The sequence below is a fragment of the Kryptolebias marmoratus genome, linkage group LG11 (genome assembly GCF_001649575.2).
Source record: "Kryptolebias marmoratus isolate JLee-2015 linkage group LG11, ASM164957v2, whole genome shotgun sequence".
Lineage (NCBI taxonomy): Eukaryota > Metazoa > Chordata > Actinopteri > Cyprinodontiformes > Rivulidae > Kryptolebias > Kryptolebias marmoratus.
In genome coordinates, this window is record NC_051440.1 from 19,558,108 (window position 1) to 19,585,036 (window position 26,929).

The 26,929-nt window shown below is 38.3% G+C and overlaps 1 protein-coding gene across 1 annotated transcript; it reads right to left on the reverse strand.

The window, feature by feature from the left end:
* Window positions 1-404: 404 nt before the first annotated feature.
* Window positions 405-20,188, reverse strand: pamr1 (peptidase domain containing associated with muscle regeneration 1). The gene is made up of 14 exons (XM_017423084.3): window positions 19,912-20,188; window positions 12,404-12,580; window positions 11,395-11,520; window positions 10,775-10,889; window positions 8,214-8,431; window positions 7,428-7,535; window positions 4,895-5,065; window positions 4,515-4,706; window positions 3,448-4,308; window positions 3,184-3,360; window positions 2,839-2,905; window positions 2,436-2,665; window positions 1,464-1,822; window positions 405-1,382 (listed from the first exon to the last, which is right to left on the reverse strand). The coding sequence occupies exons 1-14, from the start codon at window positions 20,069-20,071 to the stop codon at window positions 813-815; spliced, it is 3,531 nt and encodes a 1,176-aa protein (XP_017278573.1). The 5' UTR covers window positions 20,072-20,188; the 3' UTR covers window positions 405-812.
* Between the last annotated feature and the right edge of the window lie 6,741 nt (window positions 20,189-26,929).

The following is a 26,929-nucleotide window of genomic DNA, read 5'->3' on the forward strand; positions in this document are numbered from 1 at the left end:
TATATAGTTATAGGTTTTTAAGCACCTATTTTTATAGCTCTAGTGTTTTCTGTATTTATTTCAACATTGTCTTTTCTGCCAGATGTCATGATTTACTTTACTGGAAATCTACAGAACTTAGAAAACGATTGTATTTTGTGTAATGTCAGTAAGAGCAGCAGATGTGTAAACTTACCTCGGAATAATGGAGAAAATGAAATAAAAAGACTCGTTGAATTTGAGCACCACAGAGGGAAGTGATTTGTAAATAACATCCTCTGTGCTGTTCTGATTGGGATTCACTTGCTTTGTAATGCCAACTGTTGTCAGGACCAAAGGAAGACGCAACGATTAAAGTCTTCACATACTTTGCAACATGTATTTGGACATATAAGTTATATAATTTCAGGAAGAAAAATCACAGGTGAACTTTAACACACCAACATTTTCTTTAATAAAAATGTCATATTTTATCTTTTCATACACTATGTACATCTTTTGCACTGTATGAATTGATATAATTCAGATCATTGAAACAAAAAACAAAACAAAACATAACACTGTGTACAATCCAAACTGTCTTCAGCTGGAATGCTCAGCTGACAGGTTTCTGGTCATTTTCAAGTCTTTAATCTCACACTGAGGCACTGAAAAACTGAATTCTTCAGATAAAAGGTTGATTGCTCTGCTCATCTAATGTGCTAACGCCCCCTTCAGTTAAAGCATTATATTGTCCAGTGTTGCTCCTGTGTTTCGTTAGAAAATGCCCTTGTGCATCGGATAATGGACAGAATGAATGCTCTGAAGAACCACACAGAAAGGATGTCATGTTTTTATTTCATATTACTCTGAATCCAGTCTTTGAACTTAGCTACATGTGTGTAAACTGTGTAGAGTTCAGGATCACACTCCCCTTGGTCATAGCCAAAGCTCACCAAACCCAGAAGTCTCCACAAGCCTTTGTTGTTTCCATGACCCTGAGAGGTCTTTGAGTTATAGCTGACCTGATTCTCAGAGACGGCAGGGAGGACAAGGATTCCCCCGGTGTCAGAGGGACAAATGTTAGATGGTTTGTAGTCAGGCTTTTGGCTGGCACAAAGCATGTTGTCTGTAACGCTGACTGGCACACCATTACGAGCATATTGCTGCTCACATGGGACAATGTCAGCAAGGTGGACCAGCCCAACCCTTGCTTTTTCATCAGGACCTAAACTGGAATCAGGCATTGGAGACCAGCCTGTCACAAGGCCATGACCAGACGTCGCCTCGTCTTCTTGGCTCTCTTGCAAACAGAGCGGCACAACTTTTTCTCCAACCCTTGCTTTGTCAAATAACTTGATCACAGCAATGTCAGAGTCAAGAATGTTAGGGTCGTAGTTTGGATGCACAGCAATGGAAGTCACCTGAGAGAGAAAGACATAAACTCACTCTGCAAGTTTCCTTAAAGAGGACGATTAGAAACACAAGACCTTCTAAAAACTTACCCTCAGATGCTGAAGACCTTTATTTTCTTTGTGGTCATCACGAAAGTGCTTCCCCACCACCACTTTTATCATGGCTGTATCCACAGGATACACCTTGCCTAGTTCTGTTACACAATGAGCTGCAACCACCACACTCCTTTGGTTAACCAGAGCTCCACTGCAGACCAGCTGCCAGTCAGAAGCCTGATTTAGGATGTCACTTCTGGTTCCTCCGTTCTTCTTCAGGGACCCTGCCTGGCTGTTTGCTTTGGCCACCTTCATCTCAGTACCCTTGCTGGTACGGCGGTAGATGGCCGCCAGCCAGGGCCAGTGAGCCTCATCCGGCCTCTCTGGGTCAAAGGTTAGATGCTTCCCACACACTGCCAAATAGAAGGTGACAGAATGAGAGGTAGGACTAAAATCAAAACATGGAGGGAAAGAAAAGCAACACAGGAATGGTTAGACCTATAGAATCAGTACTGAGAAATGAGGGGCTGTCTGAGAACGTCCAGCTTTTTTGTAGACTGCAAAATGCAAATCAGTGGCACAAAAAGAAAAAGTACATAAACCACCCAAAAGCCAGTCCCTGACTGGAGGAAAAGAATAGAGTACATTTTTATATCAACAGCTTGTTGACAATCTGCCAACCAAGTAAATACTTTACTTGTCACCCTATCTTCAAGTAAAAAGAAAGAATAAAAAAGCCCTTTTTATTCACAGTGTGATAAAACATAAAAACATTGTCTCTTCTTTGGTGACTGTAGAAGAATTACTTTAAAAGAACATAGGTAAATATTGTTTGTTTGTTTTAATTGCATTAAACATTCACCTTTGTATAAACCTATATTTAATTTTTAGAAGTTTGATGATTTAAATGCCGCAGTATTCCTTAATAACGTTTTTAAATGTTACTGCATTTACGTAAAATACTCCTGTTGCTGATGACTTCAAAAGAGGAGATGCTGACCATCAGTGATCCTCTGCTGCCCTCACCTGGTGAACAGGAGACATGGCGCCCACTCCATTTCCCTGTCTGCAGGCAAGTGCGACGAGGACTGCCAAAGTGGTGGTAAAACTGAGACGCACACTCATACTCTATTTGTGTGTAGAGATGGTGGAAGCCCTGGGGCAGCTGAGGAAGCACTGGGGGGCTCCTGGTGGGACCAACAGCCAAAAACTGCTGGGCAGCTGCAGAGGAGAAGAGCTTGTGCAAAGGGGTCTTCCTGAGGGGATAAAAGGGTGTTGAGTAAAAGGCTTTGGGATGTATGTGTAGACAAATGTTCTGTATGACCTCAATGTTACTTTTTAAATCCAACAGTCGCACACAACTGCACAGCACTTCTGGATGTCAGTCACATTTCCTATCATGTTTGTAATAAAGCCTTAATAAACATACCTGGATGGCGCCCGAGAAGGCAGAACGTTTTGTTTGACCAGCTCAGAAACTTTAGGCTCTCGACATGCTGCAAATAAATACGTATAGAATAGAATATAAACATTCATAACATACAGAATGCACACAAATCCCATCAATTTGAATGTGCTAACCAGAAAACAACCAGAGAACGAATTAGGTCTAAAACACTTGATATTTTACACTATATGTAAACCAAGTGCCTGTTGGTTGTAGTTTCATCCCAGAGAATGGTAATGAATGTGCCCTTTAACCATCCAAATAGTAATACTTCCTCATCCGTCAAACAGTTCCATTAACATTTAATAATAAAACGAATGACAGTACCTCTGACACAGACGGGTTGTTTGCCACTCCAGCTCCCGCCTGGCTGACAGGTACGCCTCTTATCACCACTCAGAGCGTAGGAGTGGTTGCACATGAACTCCACTGTTTCCGGCTCCATTCCCGGCACCACCTGGTGGTAGCCATTGTACAGGCGAGGTAGAAGTGGACACTTTCTGTCTAAAAGAGTGGAACAATTACCTAGGAATGAAGGTTGGACAGGCATGGAATTTATCCATTTTTTCTATTTATCAACGAGGCTCTTACCAGTGAAGCTTTGGTTAATTTCTCTCTCCTTTTCTTTTTCTTTCTCTTCCTCATTTGTTTCCATCTCTCTTGTTTTCTCCAAGGGATCTCCTCCAGTCTCGTCTTTTTTATTCAATATTTTTTCCTTCGATTTCCCAGTTTCCTCCTCTGCTCTGTACAAGGTGTATTGTGTCACATTGACTCGAGTGGGAAAGATTTTCCTCCCAGTCGTAGGAGATTCAACGGTGTTATTTTCTTTATTTGTATCCTTTGAATCCTGCGTAACTGTGTTGTTCTTTGTCGTTTCCAGTTCAAATATTTCCACAGTGTTGCCACCCTCAGGTACAGCTGTTTTCAGTTTGGTTTCATTTGGACCAAATTTGTCTGGATCTCTTTTTCCATTCACCTGCTCTTCTTTTCTCTCCTTATCCCCTTGTCCTTTGTCTTTTCTCACCACTGTCACTGTGGTATTTGTCTTCCCTTTCTCCAGGTTAAAGTCTGAGCTGCCTTCTTTTTTCTCGGGTGGCTTCGTTGCTTTTGGTTCATTCTCTTCAACTGTGTTCAGATTGTTACCTGGGTCTACATTTTCCACCTCATTTTTTCTGTCCTCACTGGCCTCCTTTGACCCTGCATTTTTCTCCTCTAACTCACCTTCATTCCTGCCTTTATCCACAGCATTTTCTGGAGTGGTTCCAGTATATTTATGTTCCACGTCGACTGCTGTTGTGTTCTCCAAACCAGAGCTTATATCTTTCCCACCAACATTTTCTTTTTCTGTTGTATTTTGTTGATGTCTGTCTTTAGCTCTGTTGAGCTCTTTGTCAATGTCTATGTTTGTGCCCTTTTCAGTCTTTTTTTCAGCTTCAGTTAGTGTGTTGTTCACTGTGGATGACAGGAAAAAGAAAAGATAAAATTTAGTTATATATTTTGAGTTGCTGACTGCATATCATTTAGTTCAAAGTGACCTCATTCTGCTTATTTTATTTGTCTGGTTTAAGAAATATTTATTTTTTTAACAAAAAAAATTGTTATTTGCAACGTTTCCACAGTATTTGTTATTTTTTATCACATAAGGTAACCTGACTGACCTTTAGTGCAAACAGGAGGTGTTCCACTCCAAGTATCGTTAGGAAGGCAGGTTCTCTGGGAGTTCCCAATGAGTTCATAGGGCTGGTGGCACAAATACTGAAGAGCAATGAGGACATCGTTGGGTCCATAAACCAAAAAGTGGTCACCGTTTCTTGGTTTGGATGGTAGAGTACAGACTCTTTCCACTGGCACTGGAGTGAGGGAAAGAAAAGCAAGTTTTTTCCATAATCTTCACCATCTCTTGGACTTACAAAAACAAGCATGTGGCCCACTTATGACTTTCCAGATCCAAACCTGCAATGGTTTAAAAGAAGAAGAAGAAGAAGAAGAAGAAGAAGAAGAAGAAGAAAGAAAAAAAAAGGTTCGTATTTTATCTTACCACACTCTGGGGCGGGAGCACTCCAGGTGCCGTCACTCAGGCAGATGGCAGTACGAAACCCCCTCAGCTTAAACCCAGGGTCACAATGGTACGTGATGCGGACACCAGAGTGATGGAACAGACCCTCTGTAGAACCATGTGTGGGCACTGGAGGCCTGCGGCATCCCACCACTGAGTGAAAACACAGGCATGCATAGTTCGTTTATGGGCACATGCTGCCTTCACTTCCTTTTAATTAACCAAATGGTGGATGTTCACGAATACGTTGCACAAAAGGTTCAGGAGGCATTTCCAGCATACCTCAAAAATTGGTTTATTGTACCGCCATGCTGCAAAGAAACCACACAAATAGATCCATAGTGAGTTCATTGCTCTGATATTTTCAGGCAGGTACTGGACAAAGTAAAATCTAGAATAGCTCACAACTATCTGTCCTTTGTTTTGAAAAACTCGGAAATGTCAAAGCTTACCCTGCTACCTCAGAGGCTCATTAAGCAACAAGTTCACTCATCATAGTCAAGTGTGAACAGTTCACAGCAAGACTTTAACACATGGCTTGTTAAAGAGTTAGAAATAGGTGCAATAAAAGAGCAGTAGTCAAAATGTTCCATTTTCCACTGCTGTAAAAGTAGATTTTATGAACTGGAGTAGCACAGATTGGTAATGTGTTTGTGGAATGGTGTGGAACTCTGTTAGATAACACAACCCACTGCAAAACAGATTTACACATGTGACGGGTAACAAAACTGCTTTTTGTATGTTGTTGTGAAGGAAGTGTCTACATTTATTTTAGAAATATAGCCAAAAGAAGACCCCATTTGTCATAACAGAGGCCTGCAACACCAAACTTAAGTTCACAAAACATTCACTAAAGCTACAGTTGGATGATTTCAGTTCTCTAGAGGATCATTCAGGAAATTTTTTGTTGTTGGTGTAAGATGGACCAGATCCATGAAATACACCGTCTGTGGCTTCATAGCTGCAAACCCTCCCTGTAATCCAAACATTTTTGACACACGGCATTTCCAACCTTCGCTGTGTTATTGAATGAAGAATGCCAGTGGTCAACCAAAAACTGTTTTACCCAAAGATGACCTTCTTTAAGTATGTGCAAACAAAACTGAAACTGCCTGATGTGCTATTTCTTTGTTGTTGTTGTTTTTTGTTTGTTTGGTTTCTTTTTCAGGGTATGTCCACAAACATAATGAAATCAGTATGACATTATTGGGATGGAATGCATGCTTTTCATTATGCCATATAACATGAGTTTGTCTCATCATTCCTTTCATTAATGCTTTGGAAACTGTTGCGCACTCCAATCCAAACCAGATCTGACTTTCAGGAAGATTAAACTTTGCCAAACAAAGAAGGAAAGTGAGTAGGACAAGACTATATTTCTTTACAAGAGATGAGAGCAATTGCATGTCACATCTTAGCTCAGGCCCACAGCAGATGACAAGGTAATTACTAGCAGCATGAAATATAGACAATGTCAGGTTCATATTAAAATTCTCCGTCAGCCTATGGGAGATGTAGACAATGAGAAATGTAGACTATATTTAGTAAAATAATTTGAGACAGTGTCATAAATCCATCTTTTTCTTTAAAACCAACATCTGAGAATTCCTGATGTGAATATAAATTAATGGGTGGCCCCTTAATGGAAATGCTAGCTACAGTATAGACAATGTTTGATGATTGTTTTTAGTCTTAAAAAACAACATCTCATGCCAGAGGTAAGTGCATTTAGGTCTGTTTTGCAACTTCTCAAGGGAACTACACAAAGCATGAAAACACATGTTGGGGTTCAGACGTTCATAAATTTAAAGAAAAAATTCTAAAGAGGCTGTAACCACACCCTGAGGGAGCATTACCTCGCATTGCAAAGTGGCCAGACGGATTTAGGGTGATATAGAACATCCTCAGAAACAAAATATTTTCCTGACACTATGAACCTCTGTTGTCCTATAATAATTTGCATGTTAACATTGCCTCTTTACTTTGTTTTTCTATTCATTATCTTTGCTGTTTATCATACTTATCTGTCTTCAGTGAGATGAGATAATACATTAATTATCTCCATTAATTCTGCTTCATTGCATGCAACCACATTTGCTAGGTGATCTTTTAGATTTGCAACTTTTCAGTTGAAACTTATTTTACAATTCTTGCGAACCACAGATGGGAAGGCGGCTGGTGTGAACTCGGTCCAGACCACAAACGCCCCCCTTGTGAGAATGAATCACCGCCCGCCTCAGGGCAACAGCACTGGCGAATATAGGCGCTTTAAGAAAGATATCAATGCTTGATAAATGTGCTGGAACTAGGCGAGCCTTTTTTTCAAATGAAACACTAAAATACTTCAGGTATTTCATTGTGTCACTAATGTCTTTCAGATGCCTTGTAAGATGGAATATTCAAGCTGTAAATATGACTTCTTTACTTCCCCGAGAACCTTTAGCCTAAAAGCGAAACATATCTACATCTTACTTGGATGATTATGGCATAAACTTTGGCTCCATTACACACTTACCATTTTCACACCTCTTGCCTGTGTAGCCAGCCAGACAGGCACAGTGGTAAGTGTAAGAACTGTCCAGGATACAAGTCCCATCATGCAGGCAAGGGGAGGAACTGCATGCTGTAAACATGACAAATATGACATTCAGACACAATGAGAAACAGCGATTTTAATAACAGATCAGACTGGCCAGCTATATCATCAATGCATTTGTACTAAAAGCTGAAGCCTTTTTTTAGTTGTCTTTTCTACATTTATGTAGACATTTCCACACAAAAAAATCTTTGTTTGATTTTACAAGTTCTGGATTGGCTGCTAATAACTAGCATGCATGTGTGTTTGTGTGTTTGCTTTGAGTTTGCAGCCTTAAAAATTAGGACATTTCTGGAAAGTGAGGACATTTTGGTTTCTCAGCGGACTAATAACAGCCTCAACACTGTGAAAAAGGCTTTTGCTCTAACATGTAGGTGAAGTCATGCGCCGTTAAGGGCTTTTTAAACTGAATTGGCCATGGAGTTCCATGGAAACTTAGTTCTTGTTTGCATTTGTTGTGAACCATGGCTTCAAAGAGCCTCTTTGTTCATTGAGTAAAAATTCATAAATAGCCTTTTATTTACTGCATATAAAACAATGACATAGGCCAGTTTCATGAAATTAGGATTTGATTTAAGGTTAAAGAGAAAATTGTTCTCTTGGGCAATAACTGAGGTAAGACTCTGGAGTTCTTTTAGTTAAAGATGTAAAAGTTTCTTCATCAGTAGTTGGAGTGTTCTGATTTTTCTTTTCTGGTGAACCTACCTGAGCTCTCCTGGAAAGTAGCAAAGAATCCATCAAAGTTCTTGTAACCATCAGACACAAACGAAATGTGCAAACTGTTGCTTGAGCTCTGAAGGGGAGCTGGTCGGCTGTTCCCGCAGAATCTACCGATAACACGAGAGTTGATGCTGTCTCCGTCTCGGACCTCCACGTAGTCGTAGCGACAGGAGGGATGAAATTCCAAACTTAGCATCATAAACCTGAAAGAACAGAAAAAAACCCCCCCAAAACATTACGCTTAAAAGCGTGATGTGAAACCAACTGTTAAAGGTTTTAGTTTGAATGAAAGAGAGGTAATGACTTCTCTTGAAGCCAAAACTGATAACCTTCAGAAGGAGAAGTGGGCTTGAAATAAAAATAAATAAATTCTAAATTCTTCATGACCTGTGTTAACAACTCAATGTTTGTGTTGTACTAAAAAAAAAAAAATCTAGTTCAAAATGAGGTACAGGTCTTGGTAGGTCACCTTAAACCAATCCCTCACTCCACCTTTCATTACCTGCTGTATTTGGTAGTAGCTGTTCTTCCTAGTCTAAAAAACTCTGTGGTTATTTTAGATCAGCAGCTGTTTAAAGCCTATAAAATATTTCCCTGAATGGTGAATGAACACATTGATTGCACAACACAATTTTCAAAACGAATAACATGAGTAATTACTGGAACAAACTTCCAAGGAAATTTATTACCATAGTTCCAAAACATCACAGAATAGAGAAGGGCTTCAGAGCCTGCAAACATATTAACGAGGGAGGAAAATGAGCTAAGTAATGTTACAGTCAGGGAGTAACATTAACAGGACTTTTATCTGGATTAAGAAAAACACAAAGTGATGTCAAGTGTAATCATCATCTCATCAGAGCAGATATAAAACGACTGGAGAATTTAACACAGCATATTGGCATGCGTCCAAAATCTTTTAGTTTCACCATTTATCACAGACCTCTGGAGCAGGCAGGCTTTAACAAATGAGAAATAAGATAAATGGTTTCGACCACAGGAGCTCCCAATAATTAATGTCAGCTGTAATTTAGTAAAAAAAAAGTTTGCTGCCTGTTTTGTTTAAACGGTTCACGCCATCATGGTAACGGCTGGAATAACACAAATGTCTTTAAACTATTTACCAATCACTCAGACGCAAATTCTATGAGTCTGTTTATGGGATTATTGACACATGTGGCTTGTGGTTTTATTGTATTTATATTAAGAACTGAAGATACACGGCATTTATAATGAAACGTGGCCTGACAGATTGGTTCTGAAAATTATGTTTTTAACACTTTACGATTGTCAAGTTTTTTTTAGAATAAGCGGCATATATGGCAGGAAAAAATGCTTGAAGGCGTTAAACGATTTTTAAGCACATAACAAATCAGAACTGAGAGCTCAGCCTGAATCTAACTGTATGAAGCTTTTGTTCCTAAAACGTCACGCAACTGCTTGCCTGTAATGGGGGAAGGAATAGAAACAAAGTTTTCACAGCACGGGAAAGTAATAACTTTCCTGAAAAATGGTCTGTTATGCTTTCCAAAGCCTGCTGTAAACTTGCCACGAGTCTACAAAATACATCTTGCAGAAATACTTGAGCTCAGTAAAAAAATGTTATTAAAGCAGACCAATCATTAATGGCTATTTCAGATGGGCAATGAAGACACCAACTAAGGCTTTGACTCCATTAAAGAGTGGCTGTGTAATTCTGACATTTTATTTTATCTTATATATTTATTTATCTTATGACAAAAGGCATAACACTGTCACTAAGCAGCTGTTATTATAGCCACAGCAACTTTTATTTGTGCTCTTGTTAGCTGGTAAAAATCCTGATGACAGGTTGTGGTTTATTTGGAAAGTAGTTGAAATAAAAACTGCTGACAGAAAAATCATATCCTTATTCATCCTTTTTCTGCCATAGATATTAATGACATAGGCTACTCCACCTACAACCCTAGCTGTACTTTGTGTTTCATGCGTTAACATACTTTGTTGTAAAATTTATACCTTCACTGACATCAGTGCATTAGAGTCTTTTCTAATGATATGTTAGGATGGCCAAATAAAATGAAGCTCAGAACATTGGTGTGTCTTCAAAGCATCACAAAACTGCAACATGACTACAGAGCTAAATAAAAGTTAATAGCTAAGTTTATTTCTATAGTATCTTTAAAAACAAAGTTTGTTTGCCAAAGTGCTGCACAAAGTCTTAAACATAAAAGCAATGCAGAAAGTCAATTATTTTCATACTAAAAATTCTAGATAAACCATATTTTTATGCTACATATAGTATAAATCTGATTTTATATTATTATTGTACACAAGCACTGTTAAAAATGTGAAGCTTCATTTAAACGATAAACAAAAGCACAAATAAAAAAAAATTGTCTGTTCTTTTTTTGTCCTCTAAACAACAGCAAATGTCAATTACTGTGTCTCCAAAGCAGAGAATCTTCGAAATTCCGCTTTTTTATACAGGACAATGAAGATGGTAATTTTGTAAAAGATAAATATGAATCAGTCCAGAACTGTTAGAAAAAGGCTTGTAATCTTACCTGAGTTCAATAGTAAACGCCCTGTCCACCTGTATAGTCCACTCACACCTGGCGTTGTTGGGGTAGCTCTCAAGAACCAAGTGGCCCTGTCGTTTACGGATCACTCCCCCACACCCTGAAAAACACAGAGAAATTCTGTTGAGCAAAGCAATAACTGGGCTGAAATTTCAATTGTGGCTTCATTTTTATTCTGAGAAACCACATTCGGATCCTTTCTTTCCCCTACAAACCAAGAGCAATTGCATCTGAGTTTTTAAAGACAGTATTGGAGCAACAAAACAATAAACACAGGGCCCGCAGAGACATTCAGCAGCTATCCCAGACTTCTGCTTTTAATTAAACATGTATAGTGTATGCTGTGCCTCCTGGTAGAATATTTGCATATAAAAGTTAGAGTCAGTGTTACACATTAAGTTGCTTTATGGGTTTTCTAATTGTTGACTCCGACTTGTCATTCAGCATTCGTGGAAAACCTCCTGGGCCTAAGGCAGACTTCCAATCCTTGGCATAGTAGTCCAAGTTGAAGATAAATCAGCAGGAAAGGAAAGACTCTGTAGTGCACTCACATTCATTTCACCTGGAGTGGAGTCTCCTGCTAACTGGAATGATGAAAAACTTACTCATGCAATCTCCACCAGACCAGCCTGGACGACACTCAGCACAGTATTTGCCATTTATAAAGAAATCATCCTGGGGTCCCCATGTTCCATTGTTACAACGCTTACAGTTCTCAAAAATGCTGCAACCTGAAAGACAGAGAGTGAACCAGAAGCAAAGTGACAGTAATTTAATGTAAGCGACACAGTGTTCTGTGTTTCAATTACATTAAATCTTTGAACTACATTGCAGTGTTATGTAAGAAATGGGAGCATTTTATCATAAGAACTGGAGTTAAGTTGCTGCTCTTTAACAGGCCCCATAAAGGTTTCTTTTGCATCAACTCTGCTAAACTCATTAAGCTCAACTGTCACTACAACAGAACATAAAAACATACTGCTGCTTCCTGAAATAGAAAAGTATTGAAACAGTTTCCTTTGAATATGGATTTTCACTTAAGAAGTGGCCCTGTACATTGGAAGGTGAACAGCACTGTGCAGCCTAGGTATAGGTATGAATTTTCCCAACTGAAGGGCCTGCCATTGGACCTATTGAGAATCATCATTATACATTGTGGTTGGAAAACTGTTTTTTAGTGTTTAACAATAAAAAAGAATGTACATGTCTCCATTTAATTCTGACCAGCTGTTTTTGTCCTCATAAAAGTGAACATGAACATATTCAAGCTGTGAAGAAAGCATGACATACTTTTGCAGAAAAACAGCAAGTGGAAAACAGGAGTAAAGATGTGTAAGCTGTCAGTTATGTACTTGGGAACATGAGATGGATGTATTCCCAGTATCTGTATCTGTACATGATGTGCTCAGTATGTACAAATCATTTTACTCGTGAAAGTTTCAGGACAGATTATTCACTCACAAAACCCAAAAAGCTGTGCAAAAAAGCATGGAAGGGGTTCAAGATGGGCTCACTTCTCATAGTTTGAAATACTAGATCTATGCCTTACTAAGTTTATCCAAACAAAGGGCTGCTTCAGCATGTTACTAAATAAAATTAGACATGAGGTGTTACCTGGATGGATGATGCAGGGGTCACACTCATTGATGGCATTGCGGCAGCAGGGTACAGCATAGCCCACCTGGGTCCCCTGGAGAGGACATTTACAGCGGATCACATCATACTCACAGCAGCCTCTGCACATAACGCTCCATTCTGGACCTGGACAGTGGGTATACAGGTACCTGTAATCTAAAGAAAAACATACATTTGGGTCAGAAACGCATCAGAAACACCAGGCATTTGGGTCAACACCTGTGCACTTGTTATGGTTAGGGACAGAAGAGCAGTTTAAGGATTTTGGTGAGTTTAGTGTTTATCTGAGCTTCTCAGAAAACAGCTAAATGCTCAGTAGTTTACCTCCTTATTGTCTTACTGCATCAGAAAACATGCTAAGTATGTTAAACTTACTCTCATGGAAAACAGATTTAAATCATTAATGTGAAAGTACTGGATGAACCCAAGTGTAAAGACTGGGTTCTTTGTAAAAATTGTAATCAAATAAATCTGATGTTTAATTGGATTTGAAGCCAGTGATTCAGAGACCTTTGAGGCTGAGTGGCTATGTTATGTAACAGAAGATTTAAAAGCTAAAACAGACAAGTGGAAATGCTCATGTGGCAGATGGAGATGGAGGACTAACAGAGGCAGCACTTTGGACTTGGCAAAATGTCATTGCAACAATTTGTTTGTTACTTTTTTGCCCTCAGTCATGGACTCCTTTATTTATAAAGCCACAACTGCACACCAGTTTTGCTTTTCCTTTATGTGGGTTTTGTTGAGCTATGTTTCTGCCAGAGAGATACAAGCAAAAACATTGACACACAAAGGCTACAACAGCTGATAAATCTCTCAAAGGATCATGGTCGAGAGAACTGCAGCTGTCCTGGAATGTTGTGAATCCGCCCTGCTGCTCGTCCACATAAATGATATCATGTCTCAAGCCAGCAGCAGTCTGGCTTTCTTCTCAGCTATCTTTATAGCTATAGAATTGACATTAATCAGTCAAAAAAGAAATTGTGCAATGTCATTGGCTTGATCTCAGAGCAGGTTTTCTGAGGATAGCTCCTGTGCTTCACAGAGCAGTTGCAGCACTTTGCTGTGTTTTGTTAACATGATGTCAGTCATATATGAGTTTCAACCTACAGCAGGCTAGTGACAAAACAGGGTCTTTCTGTAGCTTTGCATCGTGCCAGTCGGACTTTGCGGACCACTAGGTTTAAATACACAAGTCCTTCACACAAAGTTCATTCCGTCACACTAACCGCCAATAAAGGTCTCTTGTGGGATGAACTTATGTAAACTCACAGCTCATAAACTTTATTTTCAAAACAAAGCTGATGATCTTGCATAGTTTTCTTTTCACATTTTTTTCCCCTGTTTTTTTGAATTTCCCCTTGACAAAGAACTAGAAGCGCACAGTTTCTGTTTATAAATTCATTTTTGTGGATTACTTTTGACCAAATGTGAAAACCACAGACATTCATAGCTTGGGCATGGCCTGCATGTTCAGAGGAATGAGCACTCAGACAAGAAGATATAGTGCAAAAAGTGGGATTATGAGAGCACACCCAGCTCATCACATACTGACATGCATGCTTTGTTAGGACCCCCAGGCACCACCTTGGAATGCACTGGGTACACTTTACGCCTTGATACTCCACATCTACTTTTTAAAGATGGAAATGTGAACACAGCAATGAAGGCTCAGGTTAGCAGTTTGGGGGTTTATAGTTGTCATATATCTGTTTGGAGCAATGCCAAGACCAAAAAAGCATCAATAATGCATGGCAGAAAACAGTGAAAAGGATGCAGATCTAACTTCCTATCATTTTAGTTCAATGGATTAAACGTGTTAGCTAAAATTGCCCTCAGATTTCATCCTGTTAGCTAATTGAATTATCCCTCTGTCTGGCACACCATGCAGTCTCTCCAAAATCCTCATTAAATGTTAATTTGTTTCTTCAACATACTTGAGACAAATTGGTTCCACAAAATAACTCAAATAGGCACTCTGAACTAAAAAGAACGCAGAACTGAGAATGAATGGCACACTGATTTTTATAGAAATACAGCTTTGTGAAAGTGTAAGCATAATTTGTAAACATGCATAATTAATTGTATAAAAGATTATAATCCAAGACAAATTGTTGTTTCTTTCCTGTTTTTATAACAAGTGAATGCAGTGCCTAAATGTTGCTGAAAAAACATTAAATCTGCTAGAAAGAGGAAAACTGAAAGAATTAATGTCCTCAAACTGAAGTAGAATCTATGTTAGATGCATTTACTATTTTAGTATAAGGAGCATTACATGCTTACTTAGTCGAGTCTGGTCAGAAACTGTGGTTTGTTGTGGTGTGGTAACAGCTAATTAATTCTTCTTCAGCTAATTAATTTGCCTGGAGTAGTTTCCTTATTTCAAAAAAAAGAGGAGGCTGCAGAGGTCTGGTAGTTAATTCATGTCTGCTGTAACATATTAGCCTCATATTTACTTTCTTTAACGTGAGACTTTGCAAAAAGGGCCAACGAAAAACACTAACATGAAAAGAAGCCAAAGAAACCTACAATTCGAGGAGGAAATTATGTAACAAAGCAGCGGAGTGTTTGACCAAAGCTGGTTTATATTGAGTCAAACCTGATCTACTTTCATGTGCATCAAAATGAAATTAGAAACTTGTTTTGGTCCCAACGCAACTCAAGTAATAAAGTCACAGGATGGATCAAGTTAAACAGAAAATTTTCAATAAGCTAAAGACAGTATCCACTGTGTTTTTAGCAAATTTGTTGTTTTTATTCTTTTTACCACCACTGCCTGTTTGGATGTAAATGGTGTTTAGAAGATGAGATACCAGCTGCACAATGATTTAGGAGGTGTTGGCCCTTCCCGTAATGGTGCAGCTTCTGAGCTCCCTGGATGAGGACACACAGGCCACATGGACCATGAAACTGGATTTACTGGACATAAACCTGAAAGTGTCAAAAGGCTCAGTGAGCAGGCCTGGTAATGTCATTATGTGCATCACAGATGGAGGTTTTATCCTTTAATGCAGAAATGAAATCCTGTTGTACAGACACTTATACAAAAATCGCACTAGTCTAAAGATATATATATATATATATATATATATATATATAGATAGATAGATAGATAGATAGATAGATATTTATTTTCCTTTTGACATTCTTCTTCTTTCAAGGCTCAGACAATCCAACGACATTAGTGCATTTTTAGGACGATTAGCTTCTAAATTTCCATAAATGATTTTCTTAATGCTCTCACTCGAGGTAGTAAATTATCACAGGCAGCAGTGTCTTCAGTGTTTATGCTCTCTGACTGGATTCAGTTTGCTGACCTTCGCTCTCTTCTGATAACGCTGTAATGTTTCTCTCCGGAGCACAAATCTGTGGTTTCTCCCCCAGAGCTGAACACATGCTGGAATGCATCTTTATTTTCTAGCCTGCGTTACTATCTTCTTTCTTAGAAGAAGATACTGAAAGTAATGTTTTATTTTATGTATTTGTTTATGTTTTTCTTGCTTCCTTTTTTTTATTTCACTTTTACCTAGCCTGTAAGTTCGCCACCTTCTAAAATCCAACTGTGGGGTTCTCAGTTCCACACCTGCGGGTAACTACAGAACGAGGTGTAATCATTTCCTGTGGATTTTTACAGCACTTTTTCAAACAGGTATGAAAGTGTGTGCACACAGCTGTTGGCGTAAAAAAAAAAAAAACTACTTGACATTGCTTCAGCATTATATCTATTAAAAGTTCAGTTTTGCTTAGGTCTGTTATTTTTGAATTCATTGTTGCATCAAAAGTTTTTAAATAAATCCAGACACTTCAAGAAATAAAATGGAAAAAGGAAACAAACTGCATCAACATGCAAAGATGCTTTATACTTTGAATAAAGTATGTGGTCTTATGCCCCTGGCCAACATGTTGTAGTTCAAAGCTGGAGGTTTTTAAAGTGGTCAAAAAGATGCTGTAACTAGTGCAGTACTGCAAAGCTATTTATGTTTTTTTCAAAAATAGTGATGGTTTCTCTTATCTTCACACAGAGAATTACTAGTGTGGGTTTGTGGGTGAGATTGCTGGCACCCAGCCTCAGAAACAACAAAACAGCAGGTGAGAAAGTGTTTTTTGGGGGTGAGGATTTTCTTGTCGTCTTATATAAGCTGTTAGAGGTTTTTGTATTCCAGACACTGTGCTTTTTCAATGTGTAGCTCTAGAGCCTGTGTGAAAGCAGTACAATAAAAAACAACTATCGCCAAGGATGTATCATTGTTGACTGGCTTTACAAGCTGGGTTTATAGAAGGCCGTCTCCTTTTTGCACTTTAGATGTGGATCCAAGCGTCACCATTACCACAGGTTAAAGGAAGATGATAATATTTTCACCTTTTCTTCCTGTGTTTGACCTTTTACTGCCCTGCCAGTCCACTAATCTATTAAACAGAACCCCAGAAAACTATTTAGCAATATTCTGGAAAAGAAAGCCAAGCTTTGTGACTACAACACGTTTTAAATGTGCTACAGGTGCTGAAATTGACCTCACAAGTGACATAAGAGGCCACATCTGCTCCAAATAACTGTCATCATTTTTAGAAACTCCTCTAAAACTGAGTTGAGATGAAAACCCAAAGTCAGCATCTGCCTTTTTCACATTGTTTTGATATCCAATCAGTATCTACTTTTTCTTCAGTTCACATTAATAGTCAGCTCCTGGTTGAGATCATTTGGACAATTAGGCTCCAATCTGACATCCAGCTGGTCACTATTCTGTGAAATCTAAGCTTACTGATATATTAATATGCGTATTTATCTTTTTTACTGTTCAGAAAATCAACCCAGTTTGAGTTATGGCATTGCTTCACCAGGCTAGTCCAGCTGTCGTTTGAACTCAAAGAAAACTGAGTTACTTGGAAAGCAGAGATTTGGACTTTATAAGCACAAAGGGGCAGACTGTATATCTTCATGTAAATGAGTAAAGTTTTCTTTATGAAAGTAGCAGGGTACAAAGGGGATTTAGTTATATATTATAAATAAGTAATATTATAAGGTATACTGTGCAAAAGTCCTTCATAACTTTGTTACATTTTACTTCTAGAAGCCTAACGCTTTTTCTTGATTTCTATTTAAAAGTTGGTGTTTTGTTCTTTTAGGGCTTTATTTTTATCTTGAAATCTGTTGCTTTTTTAATACAATGTTTTATTCAATCTTTTTACTTTACCATTTTTATAGGAACTCTATCTTTTTTCTAACTTTGGCACTGTTGTACTATTTTTCTAAAGGTTAATGCAGGAAAAAAAACAAAGAGAGAAGATAAACAGCAGAGCTAAAATACACCTTTATTTTTGGGACATTCGTTTCACGACTGGGGACCCACATAAATAACACCCAAGTTGTCTTCTCCTAAGCCATTGTGAATTCTCAACCACATTTACCCTTGACCTAATGGCATTTTCCATCTGGGTCAAAGAAAAGCTATAGAAAAGATGGTGTTTTAACTACACCACTGGTTCCACACAGCCATTGAAGCACACTGATCACATTAAACCAGACATAACATGCTGATTAGCTTTAGAAGTGCTCGTAAGTGGTTTCAGTTACCTGTTGACAGGACCATGAAATTGTTTCCCCTTTGTTTTTAGGCTTTGTTCTCAGCTCAGAGAATTGGCTACAACATGCAGCTTCACAAATCTAACCAAGAAATGAAAGCATCAAACATCATTAACCATTGGCTAGCTGTGTAAAGCTTAATTTTTATGTGGATTTTTACATCTAGAAACATAAACAGCATCCTTTTTTCTTTTCGGTGTTGCACAATCTTTGCAGCAACATAAGTCCTAACCGTTGACATTATTAGATGAGAAATTGTGTCAAAAAGAGTTTCCTGTTGAAAATGCCAAGTTTTTACACAACTAACTAAATAGTTTCCTGCTGACTTATTTCCCACTGGTTTATAATGGAAAAATAACTTTACAGCAGCTGTGAGTGGAGGCACGGGGCATCTACTGTATGTGAGTGTACAGTTTCTTTTGCTTACTGCCCACAACAGCTGTCTGGTATTTTGAGGTCAAAGAGATTTACCCATGATGGAAAAGGGAAAAACCCAGGGGTGTCTTGTGGTCATTGTATGTCTGGAGGTATCCTGATCCAGTAGGTCATCTAGTAGACTAAACAAGTTTCCTCAGGCTGAGAACCACAAAGCAAATGAAAAACCTCATTACTTTAACTCATCATTGTGGCTAAATGGTGTGATGTAATGTCTATATTTAAGCTGAATAATCTGAGATTTGTTGTCAGCATTAAGCCTTGAATCTTGAGACTCACAGAAGTTTTGTGTCTCTTTGTGAAGCTTTCCTTTCTTCATTCCGTTAATATTCATACGTCTGCAATCCTGAGACTTTGTTTTCTAATGGTAACTACCCAGGAGTTCGAAAAAAAACAAAACAGAAAAACAACCTCTTTCTAGGCTTTAAACTACAAGGAGAGCGTGTGAGAACAACAGGAGTCAGAGAACAGGAGATCCTAAACAGATCAGAAAGTCTCAGAGGGACACCAAATCCAGCACACTGTGACATAAACAATACTGCACATGTGCATAAACAGTCTACAAAGACAGAATTTAAGAACATGTGTTCTGCTTTATAAAAGGAACATGCTTCATGTTGTGCAACAGATAGTCCATCATCAGCTGATTATGAAACAAAACAAGCAGTGAGTGACTCAACAACAACATTAGAAGTTAAATCTGCCAAAGGAAACTGTCTTAGTCACCGCAGCTGAGCGCAGCCGTGCTCTGACCAATTTTTCACCACAATCACCAACATTACAAATTGAAGGTATTATTTTACTTCATAAGAAGCATCCAGAAAGAGGACAGAAGTAGGTTTCGATGTCTTGGATATCGTGTGTGGTGTATACATTACCATGACCAGAGTAAATGTCTCAAGATGACTCATGCCTTCCAGTGGTTCAGATGCTTGTGGTAAACAGGCAAAATCTATCTAACAACATAATTAAGCATTTACAAAGAGGCTCCTAGACAACAGGAAAGTGTGCCAAGACTCAAGAGCCTCATTAGGACTCCAAGTACCTCAACTCACCTGGAGGAATGTGTGGCATCATCCAACTTTTATTTTGTTGTTGATTCTTTCAGAACTAAAACCTTTTTTTTACCTTTTCACTCAAAGGATATTACTTCAACAAACAACTACAGAACAAACCACCTCTTAACAAGAGATGTAAAGGCAAAGCATGCACAAACTGCTCTCTTTTATTTGTTCTTTTAGCTAAAAAAAAAATCATCTTTGCATCTCTTTGCGTCTCTGATTCTTCTTTTACGAGTGTTTCCAAGAGTTGTTACTCTCTGAAGCAGCAGAACGGCAGAGCAGACAGCAAGAATGCTGATGCCGGCTTCTTGAGAACAAAGAGCCAAGAAGCTGCGTCAGACATGGAGACGTGAAGAGGAAAACAAACAAGTGCAGTAAAAGTAAAAGTAAAATTACTACGGAGCTCTTACCGTAGGGCCAGGCTGCACCCAAGGGCAAAGAGATAAAAATAAAGAGGAAGATTGAGAGGAGCCAGCCCTCTTCCCCACAGATAAAGGTGCTGGTCCATGGGATTGCACTGGTGCCCCTATGGGTTTGCCCCAGATATGGTCCCCGTCCCGCAGACAGCATGCTGCAGTCTGGACCTCTGTTTACTTTCTGATCTCAGCTGACATTACCTTCTCTCTCCCTTTCTATTCCTTCCCTCCCCCTCCCTCCATTTCTCTCCTTCTGACTCAATGTCTTTCCCCTCAGTTTTTCCCTCTCTCACTGCTCCTTGGGTTCAAGTTACAGCCCAGCCTCACAAGGAGTCCCACTCGCCGTGGTCTCCCAAAAACACCCCTCACTCTACTTGAGCGACGACGTCATTGCTGGTGAATGAAAAGCAAGCACCAGCGCTTTATGCTTAACTCATTACAATCTCTCTTTCTCACTCACACTCACACATAGAGTGAGGGGAAGTGTATAGCAGGCAGTTTAGGCTCCATGCTCTGCCTGCCACAGTCATGATCAATTATGTGGTGATAGAATTTATGTCTCCTTCAAAGCTCATGTGTTCATGACTAAAAAATCCTGAGGTCAGTGTTGTTCAAGTTCACACAAGTGCAAACACAGCAGCTGTGTTTAGTCTTACAAAGCAGCGTGAGTTTGACAATAGCACAAAGTCAAGTAATTAATGCGAGATTAGCTGAAAAATACCCTGACTTACAAAGACACCCAACTCACGTGAGCAATATTTTTTAGAAATGGAGCTACAGGAGACTGTTACAGACTGAACACTGTGTAAAAAAAGTAAACTACTTAAATGCTTAACCTCAGCTTTAAAATCGCAACATATAAATTCTTTTAAATTTGTCAACAGAAAAAAAAAAATGTGCAAAAACAACATATCAGTTGATAAAATCAAGCAACATTTTTATGTTTCTTAGAACTTTGTTGTGCTGCAGTGACTCATTTAACAATATTCTGTAAGGATTTAGAAGATGATAAAAAAATTACTGCTTCATATTTTGCTTAATGGAGCATTTCAAACAGTTCATGCCTCCTTTGGCAAGTTTTCTGTTTAATAATGCAATGAAGGCTTTAACAGGTGACACATCGGCAATCACTGCTAGCCAGTTTAACAAACAAATACCTCTGCTCAGAACCATTTTTCTGTTACAGATAAATTGTGGTCTTACATTGAGGGGAATCACTTCACTGAAATGCCAGATATTTGGCTGTCTACAGTCAAAATTGAGTTAAAGACTATAAGGATAACCAAACCCAGGCACAATGCATGTACAGGATGCATGTATGATCCTGCCCCCTCCTCTTTATTATTGTCCAACTTCAACTTTAAATGATGTTACATTTACTGAAGCCGAGAAGTGAAAAGTTAAACTCGTTTGGTTTTTGCATTTACGTTTCAGAAAGAACAAAATCTCATCAGCAATTACGTAATTCACTTAATTTGGGGAAATAAAATTAGCTAAATATGCTCAATTTCTTTTAATGTTTCCTGAATGGAAAAATCTGTTTCTAATTGGCGTTCTCTAATCTTCTTTTCCCAGATAGCTGAAAATTCAAATTTCCCATGTGTCGCTGCATGCACCGTCAGTGACAACAGCATTTCACCATTACCAAGATAAATTGAAGAGAAAACTCCATATAAGGAGCATTCCCTAATTACGGCCTCTTAAGGTCGTGCCCTTTTTCTCATTAGGCAATTATGCGCTTCAAGGGTTATTAAGTGTGATTTTTGTTCCCAAGTTAAGTTTGAGTGTTGGCACAAAGATGTTCCACAGATCTCAAATAAAGCACCCCAGCTGGAAAGAGAGGCCGAGTGGACTCAAACTCACTCCATCACCAAAAAAAATCAGCTGCAATAAAAAAGAGCTGGCAAGTCAGGATTGAAAAATGAGCTGCTAAATGAGCTTTTAAACTTGATGTGGTATTTTATCCATAGTATGTCACAGCATATTAAAGTCTTCAACTGTGTCAGCTTTAAACAAAAAAAAGAGCACACTGATGCCCTTAAATGAAAAGGCTTCCCAGAAAAAGACATTATCTCAAAGGTGACTCACAAATCAGTTAGCATTACTGGTGTCTGGAAAGATCTGCATGTCACCTCTGTGAAGACAGAGAAACCCGTTGCAGAACTCAGCCCGTCTGGAATGGTCTTTATATTCGCTTTGTGCCCTGCTGCCAGTTGTCCTGAATAATTAACTAAACACACACATTAAGTTAGTCAGACAAGCTCTGTGACGGGCTGTTTAGCTTTCAAAGATATTTGACACAACTTTTCCAGACTTTTGATTTCCTTTTTTGTCATCTGTAGGTGTTCATTAAATTCAAATTGAGCAAAAAAAGTCAAAATTTGGGCGACTATACCCTTTTATTTCTGGTACGATCTTTAAATCACGATGAAATGCTTTACAGAAACTGCTTAGATAATTTTTAATCATTACCTTTCTTGTTAGTTTACATTTAATGCAGTATTCCAACCTCATCACAGAGAAGAGTTGTACACATTGATCTTCTTATCTGACTTTGGCCTGCGAATCAAAAACCTTTTGCTCTCTTTTATTTGTTTTTAAGGGTTTTTATTTTATACAATCCCCTCGGTGTTTTATTTCATCTGGATGAAGAATGAGAATTATTTGATTTGTTGTTTTTAGCCACCTGGGACTTCAAATTGCATGCAAAAGTTACCAGTGAATACTGATCAAACAACTCAGGGCAGAAAAATTAAACATCCTTAGAAGTTTCTTAAAACAGCAATATTTTTAGACTGACGCAGTGCTTTAGTTTGTGTATATTTGGTTAAAAAAAAGTGTGGGGGGGGGGATAGTCAAAGCAGGAGGGTTTATGAACATTAAAAGAAATAAAAGACAGCTGGATGAAGAGAGAAACCTCAGCAGGATAAAAAAAATGAGGGACATGTGGGGAAAAGGAAATATTGTCAGTCTCACTCCTCTTTATAGTCTCCTTTCACCTCCTGTGAAGTGTTTGTCCAGATGCCAAATAGTTTATTATGAGAAACTCAATGTTATGAAGTTAATGCCGTCAGTGACAAACAGCTGGTTCCTGGTCAATATAAACATTGTAAAAATTTCTTACAGGCAATGTACTGCTCCTAATATATATATATATATATATATATATATATATATATATATATATATATATATATATATATATAAAACAAAATCTAAAAGGAAACCTTATAAAGCAAACGGTTTGCAAGGTTGCATTTATTGAACTAAATTTTAATCGTCTTAATTGAACTGTGAAATGGCTTTTTGGGGGGGTTGACTCACTCACATGGCAACTTTAGAAAACTGACAGTGCAGCATTGAGGCATAAAGTGACTGCTGTGAAGGAGTCTGAACCAAACCAAGCTTTGTTGGTCGAAACAATCCATAATGTAGGGACCATTATATCCTGCATCCTGTTCTGGGAAGGCCTTACCTACTGCCACAATATTTTTTTAAAAACTCATCACCAAGCAGATGAAAGAGGTGCTCCAAAGGGGTAAAAAAATACATTACTGAGGGAAGATTTTTTTTCTTAGAGCAAAGAAAAATGCTTTTGATATTGCTGTTATTTTGCACGTTTTTAGAAAAGCTTTTTTAAAACAAGAGTTGAAAATTGATGTATTTTCGATCTAACAGTCGTTTTGCATTCTCACAGTTCTTACAAGGTCAGACTAATGACCGTGCAACTATAGTGCCATGATGTTTCACCATCTGGAATGTTTTACTCTTGATTTAATCTTTATTTGTTAATTCCATTTTATTTGCACAGTGGTTGCCAGGTAAACATCTTAGAATTCCCCAAATCCCAGCATGCCACGCCTCAGTCTGTCCACAGATGGGACGTTTGGAAACAGGGCTGTCCACTTCGCAGGTTAGAGAAATGTATGCAGCAAAGCTTTTAGCGAAGCCAAAACAACTGTGCCAGGAGCACTGTGCCATGACAAGGCACAGTTTTAGTAGCTTAATGGGGCATAACCCTTTCAAACTGGATGCCAAATCTTCTCTCATTTATGTGCTCACATCTAAAGAACACCCCAGCCGTAAAATGTTGTTTTCATGAACTCTTTAGAGGTAAACCTCTCTACTCCCGCTGTGTTTATGCAGGATTTTTGATACCTAAGGAGGACCGGAATAATGTCAGGCCTTTTACTCCATCTGTCACTTCCTGTATAAGGAGGAGGTAGGGAAAAAAGGAAATATGTTACAGTTAGTGATTTTTAAATAATATGGAATGACACGTTTTGACATAGAAGATCACATTACTGTGTGTTTTCGAAGAAGAAAGCAGCATACAAGTCTATGGTTAAAAATACTCACTGCCCCAGTTCAAACAAGAACCATGCTCCTGCATAATAAAATTGTTATAGTAAACTTTCAAATGTGCCTATAGGCATGGCATGCTGTATTAAATGAGACACAGTGGCTCATGAATTAAATTTTGCATTGATGCTACTGCTACTCTTGTTCCAAAGGCTTCAAAGCATTCTTAGTAATTGAAATGCATGTTAGATTTCAGCAGTCTATCTGCACACATCCAACATTGATTTGTGTCCTCGCGTTTGCTTTAAATTCCCACTCCAAGTTGTCCCACTCATTCTTTGAGTTGCCATTACTCCTAGTTCAAGTCAAATGCATTTAGCACTTACTTTGAATACAGTTTTAAATCTGTCCTGCATCTTCATTCAGAGAAAATCCACAGCTATGACTGATTTGGTTGGTAGACTTTGATATCTGTCATTTTGTCTTCTTTATTGCACAGTAAATGGTCATAACAGCAGTGATAATCCTGCCAAGGGCAGTAACCTGTGCTGTAGGATGAAAGCTATATGGTCCACAAACCTGGGTATATGCACAGGCTTGCAGGAACTGCTGAGCTCCACATCCTTATAATACTCATTATGTTGCTGAAACTGTTGAGCCCTGTTAGTCACCGCTCTATTCTCCCAATGTTTTGAGTATAATGTGAACCTTCTGAACACCTGTAATCAGGTACTTTGATGCAATTTTTTTTTTCCTTCTGAGTCACAACCAAGGCTGGCAAAGCTTTAATGGTCCACAACTTATTTTAATAGGAAACGGACTTGTCTAAATTACAACATGTGTAAGTTATCTGGAAACCTCGGGGTTTTCTGCTGACACAGGCGAAACCAAATACAAAGTTAGCCAGTACTGGCAAACTTTAGAAAACATCATTACTCATATTCCCTTATTCTTAAATTTCTCAATAAATATGTAAATGTTTGAACAAAGATGATATATGAAACCTAGAGGAAATGAGAGAAGGTTAGTATTATGGGCTTTGGCTTTGACTTGTGCCCTTTTGGTGAATACTAAAATGTAAAAGGTACATACTGATTTAAGATACATGTAAGTGTACATACTGTGTGCATCTATTTCCACTATTACATTTTCTTCATTGCTTTTACCTTGGAGCAAAAAAATACAGTAAGTAATAAAACAACCTTATTTAATGTACTACAAAAAGGAATCTTCCTTTTGAAATTAAATCACAGTCGAAATTTGCTTCTACAAGGTCAGTCTCTCAGTTAAGAAAGTGGGACTTTTTTTTCAGAATAGTCTCACAATGCAGTTTAAATGGCTGTCAGGGTCATAAATTGCATCCATTTCATCTAGGTTTATAAATTATTATAGATTCCAGCTCTGACATTTAAGCATAGCAACAAACTCTGACATTTTAATGGCTGAATGGGGAGCAGGCGCAGTAACTACCTAACAGGAAAAAAATCTCTCACATAATGGAAACATCAGAGGAGCAAGGAAAGATACAAAAATAAAGCATGGTATGCAGTAGGAATGAATATATTCAGGCTCCAAAAGGGAATCATGAATTTTTTAATATGAAACACAACGTCTTGAAGAACCTCCTTTGCTTATTTTCTTCTCTTCATCTTTGTTTACATAGGGCGCCTCCTGTTGTGTCATTGCCACTAAAATACAGCCACAAGGACAGTGAAGCAGACAACTGTCTCACGCTAAGAGTTTGTTTGGGCGTGTCATGGAAACAGGGTTACTGTTTAGAACATGCTTTTTTTTCTGTATCCCCTTCCTGTCATTATGACCAGTGGAACACCAAGGTTGTGTTTCTGTGATGGAAATAATTTGGTCAATGAGATATGAGGAAGGCAAGGGAAAGAAAAATAAGTGTATAAAAGGTTGGTCTGAAGTAGGTCATTATTAAAAACCACAGCTGGAACTATTAAGCTACTTTAAGGCAGAATACATCCACTCAAGCTCATTAATATAACCTAAGATTTTACCACACATTTCCCAGATATCCCTGCTCCTTTTCAACTCAACTGTTGAAAGAGTTTTCCAACTATGACCTCTTTGATTTCTTACTTGTTGCTATAACACTTTAAGAGCTCCCCACCAATGATCTCAACATGTTCTTAGAAACGTAAGTGGTGTTTTAAATGTGGAATGGAACATTTGACAGTAGGATTTCACAGTTTTAGAGAACAAAAGCACTTGATGAGACGTAACCTGGAAAACAAACTTGAGAGGGATCACAGTGATTGTGTTGGTTGTCAGGATGTCGGGTGTGGTTCAGACTCCACCCTCACAACACTTGATCTGCGGCACGTATTTATAGTCATATTCATTTTGGATTTAGTTTCATGGGAAGGTTTGTTGATCTGCAGCCATTGCACGAAAAAGGGAGGAATTCTTTTCTGTTGTGCCAAATAATAATGTTGCACCATAGCACTGCAACCTGCAAGTAAACAGGATATCATCTGAAAAAATGGAAGAAAAACAAAATATATGTTACATACAGGTGCTGGTCATAAAATTAGAATATCATAAAAAAGGAGATTGATTTCAGTAATTCCATTTAAAAAGTGAAACTTGTATATTATATTCATACATTACATACAAACTCATATATTTCAAATGTTTATTTCGTTTAATTTTGATGATTACAAATGACAACAAATGAAAATCTCAAATT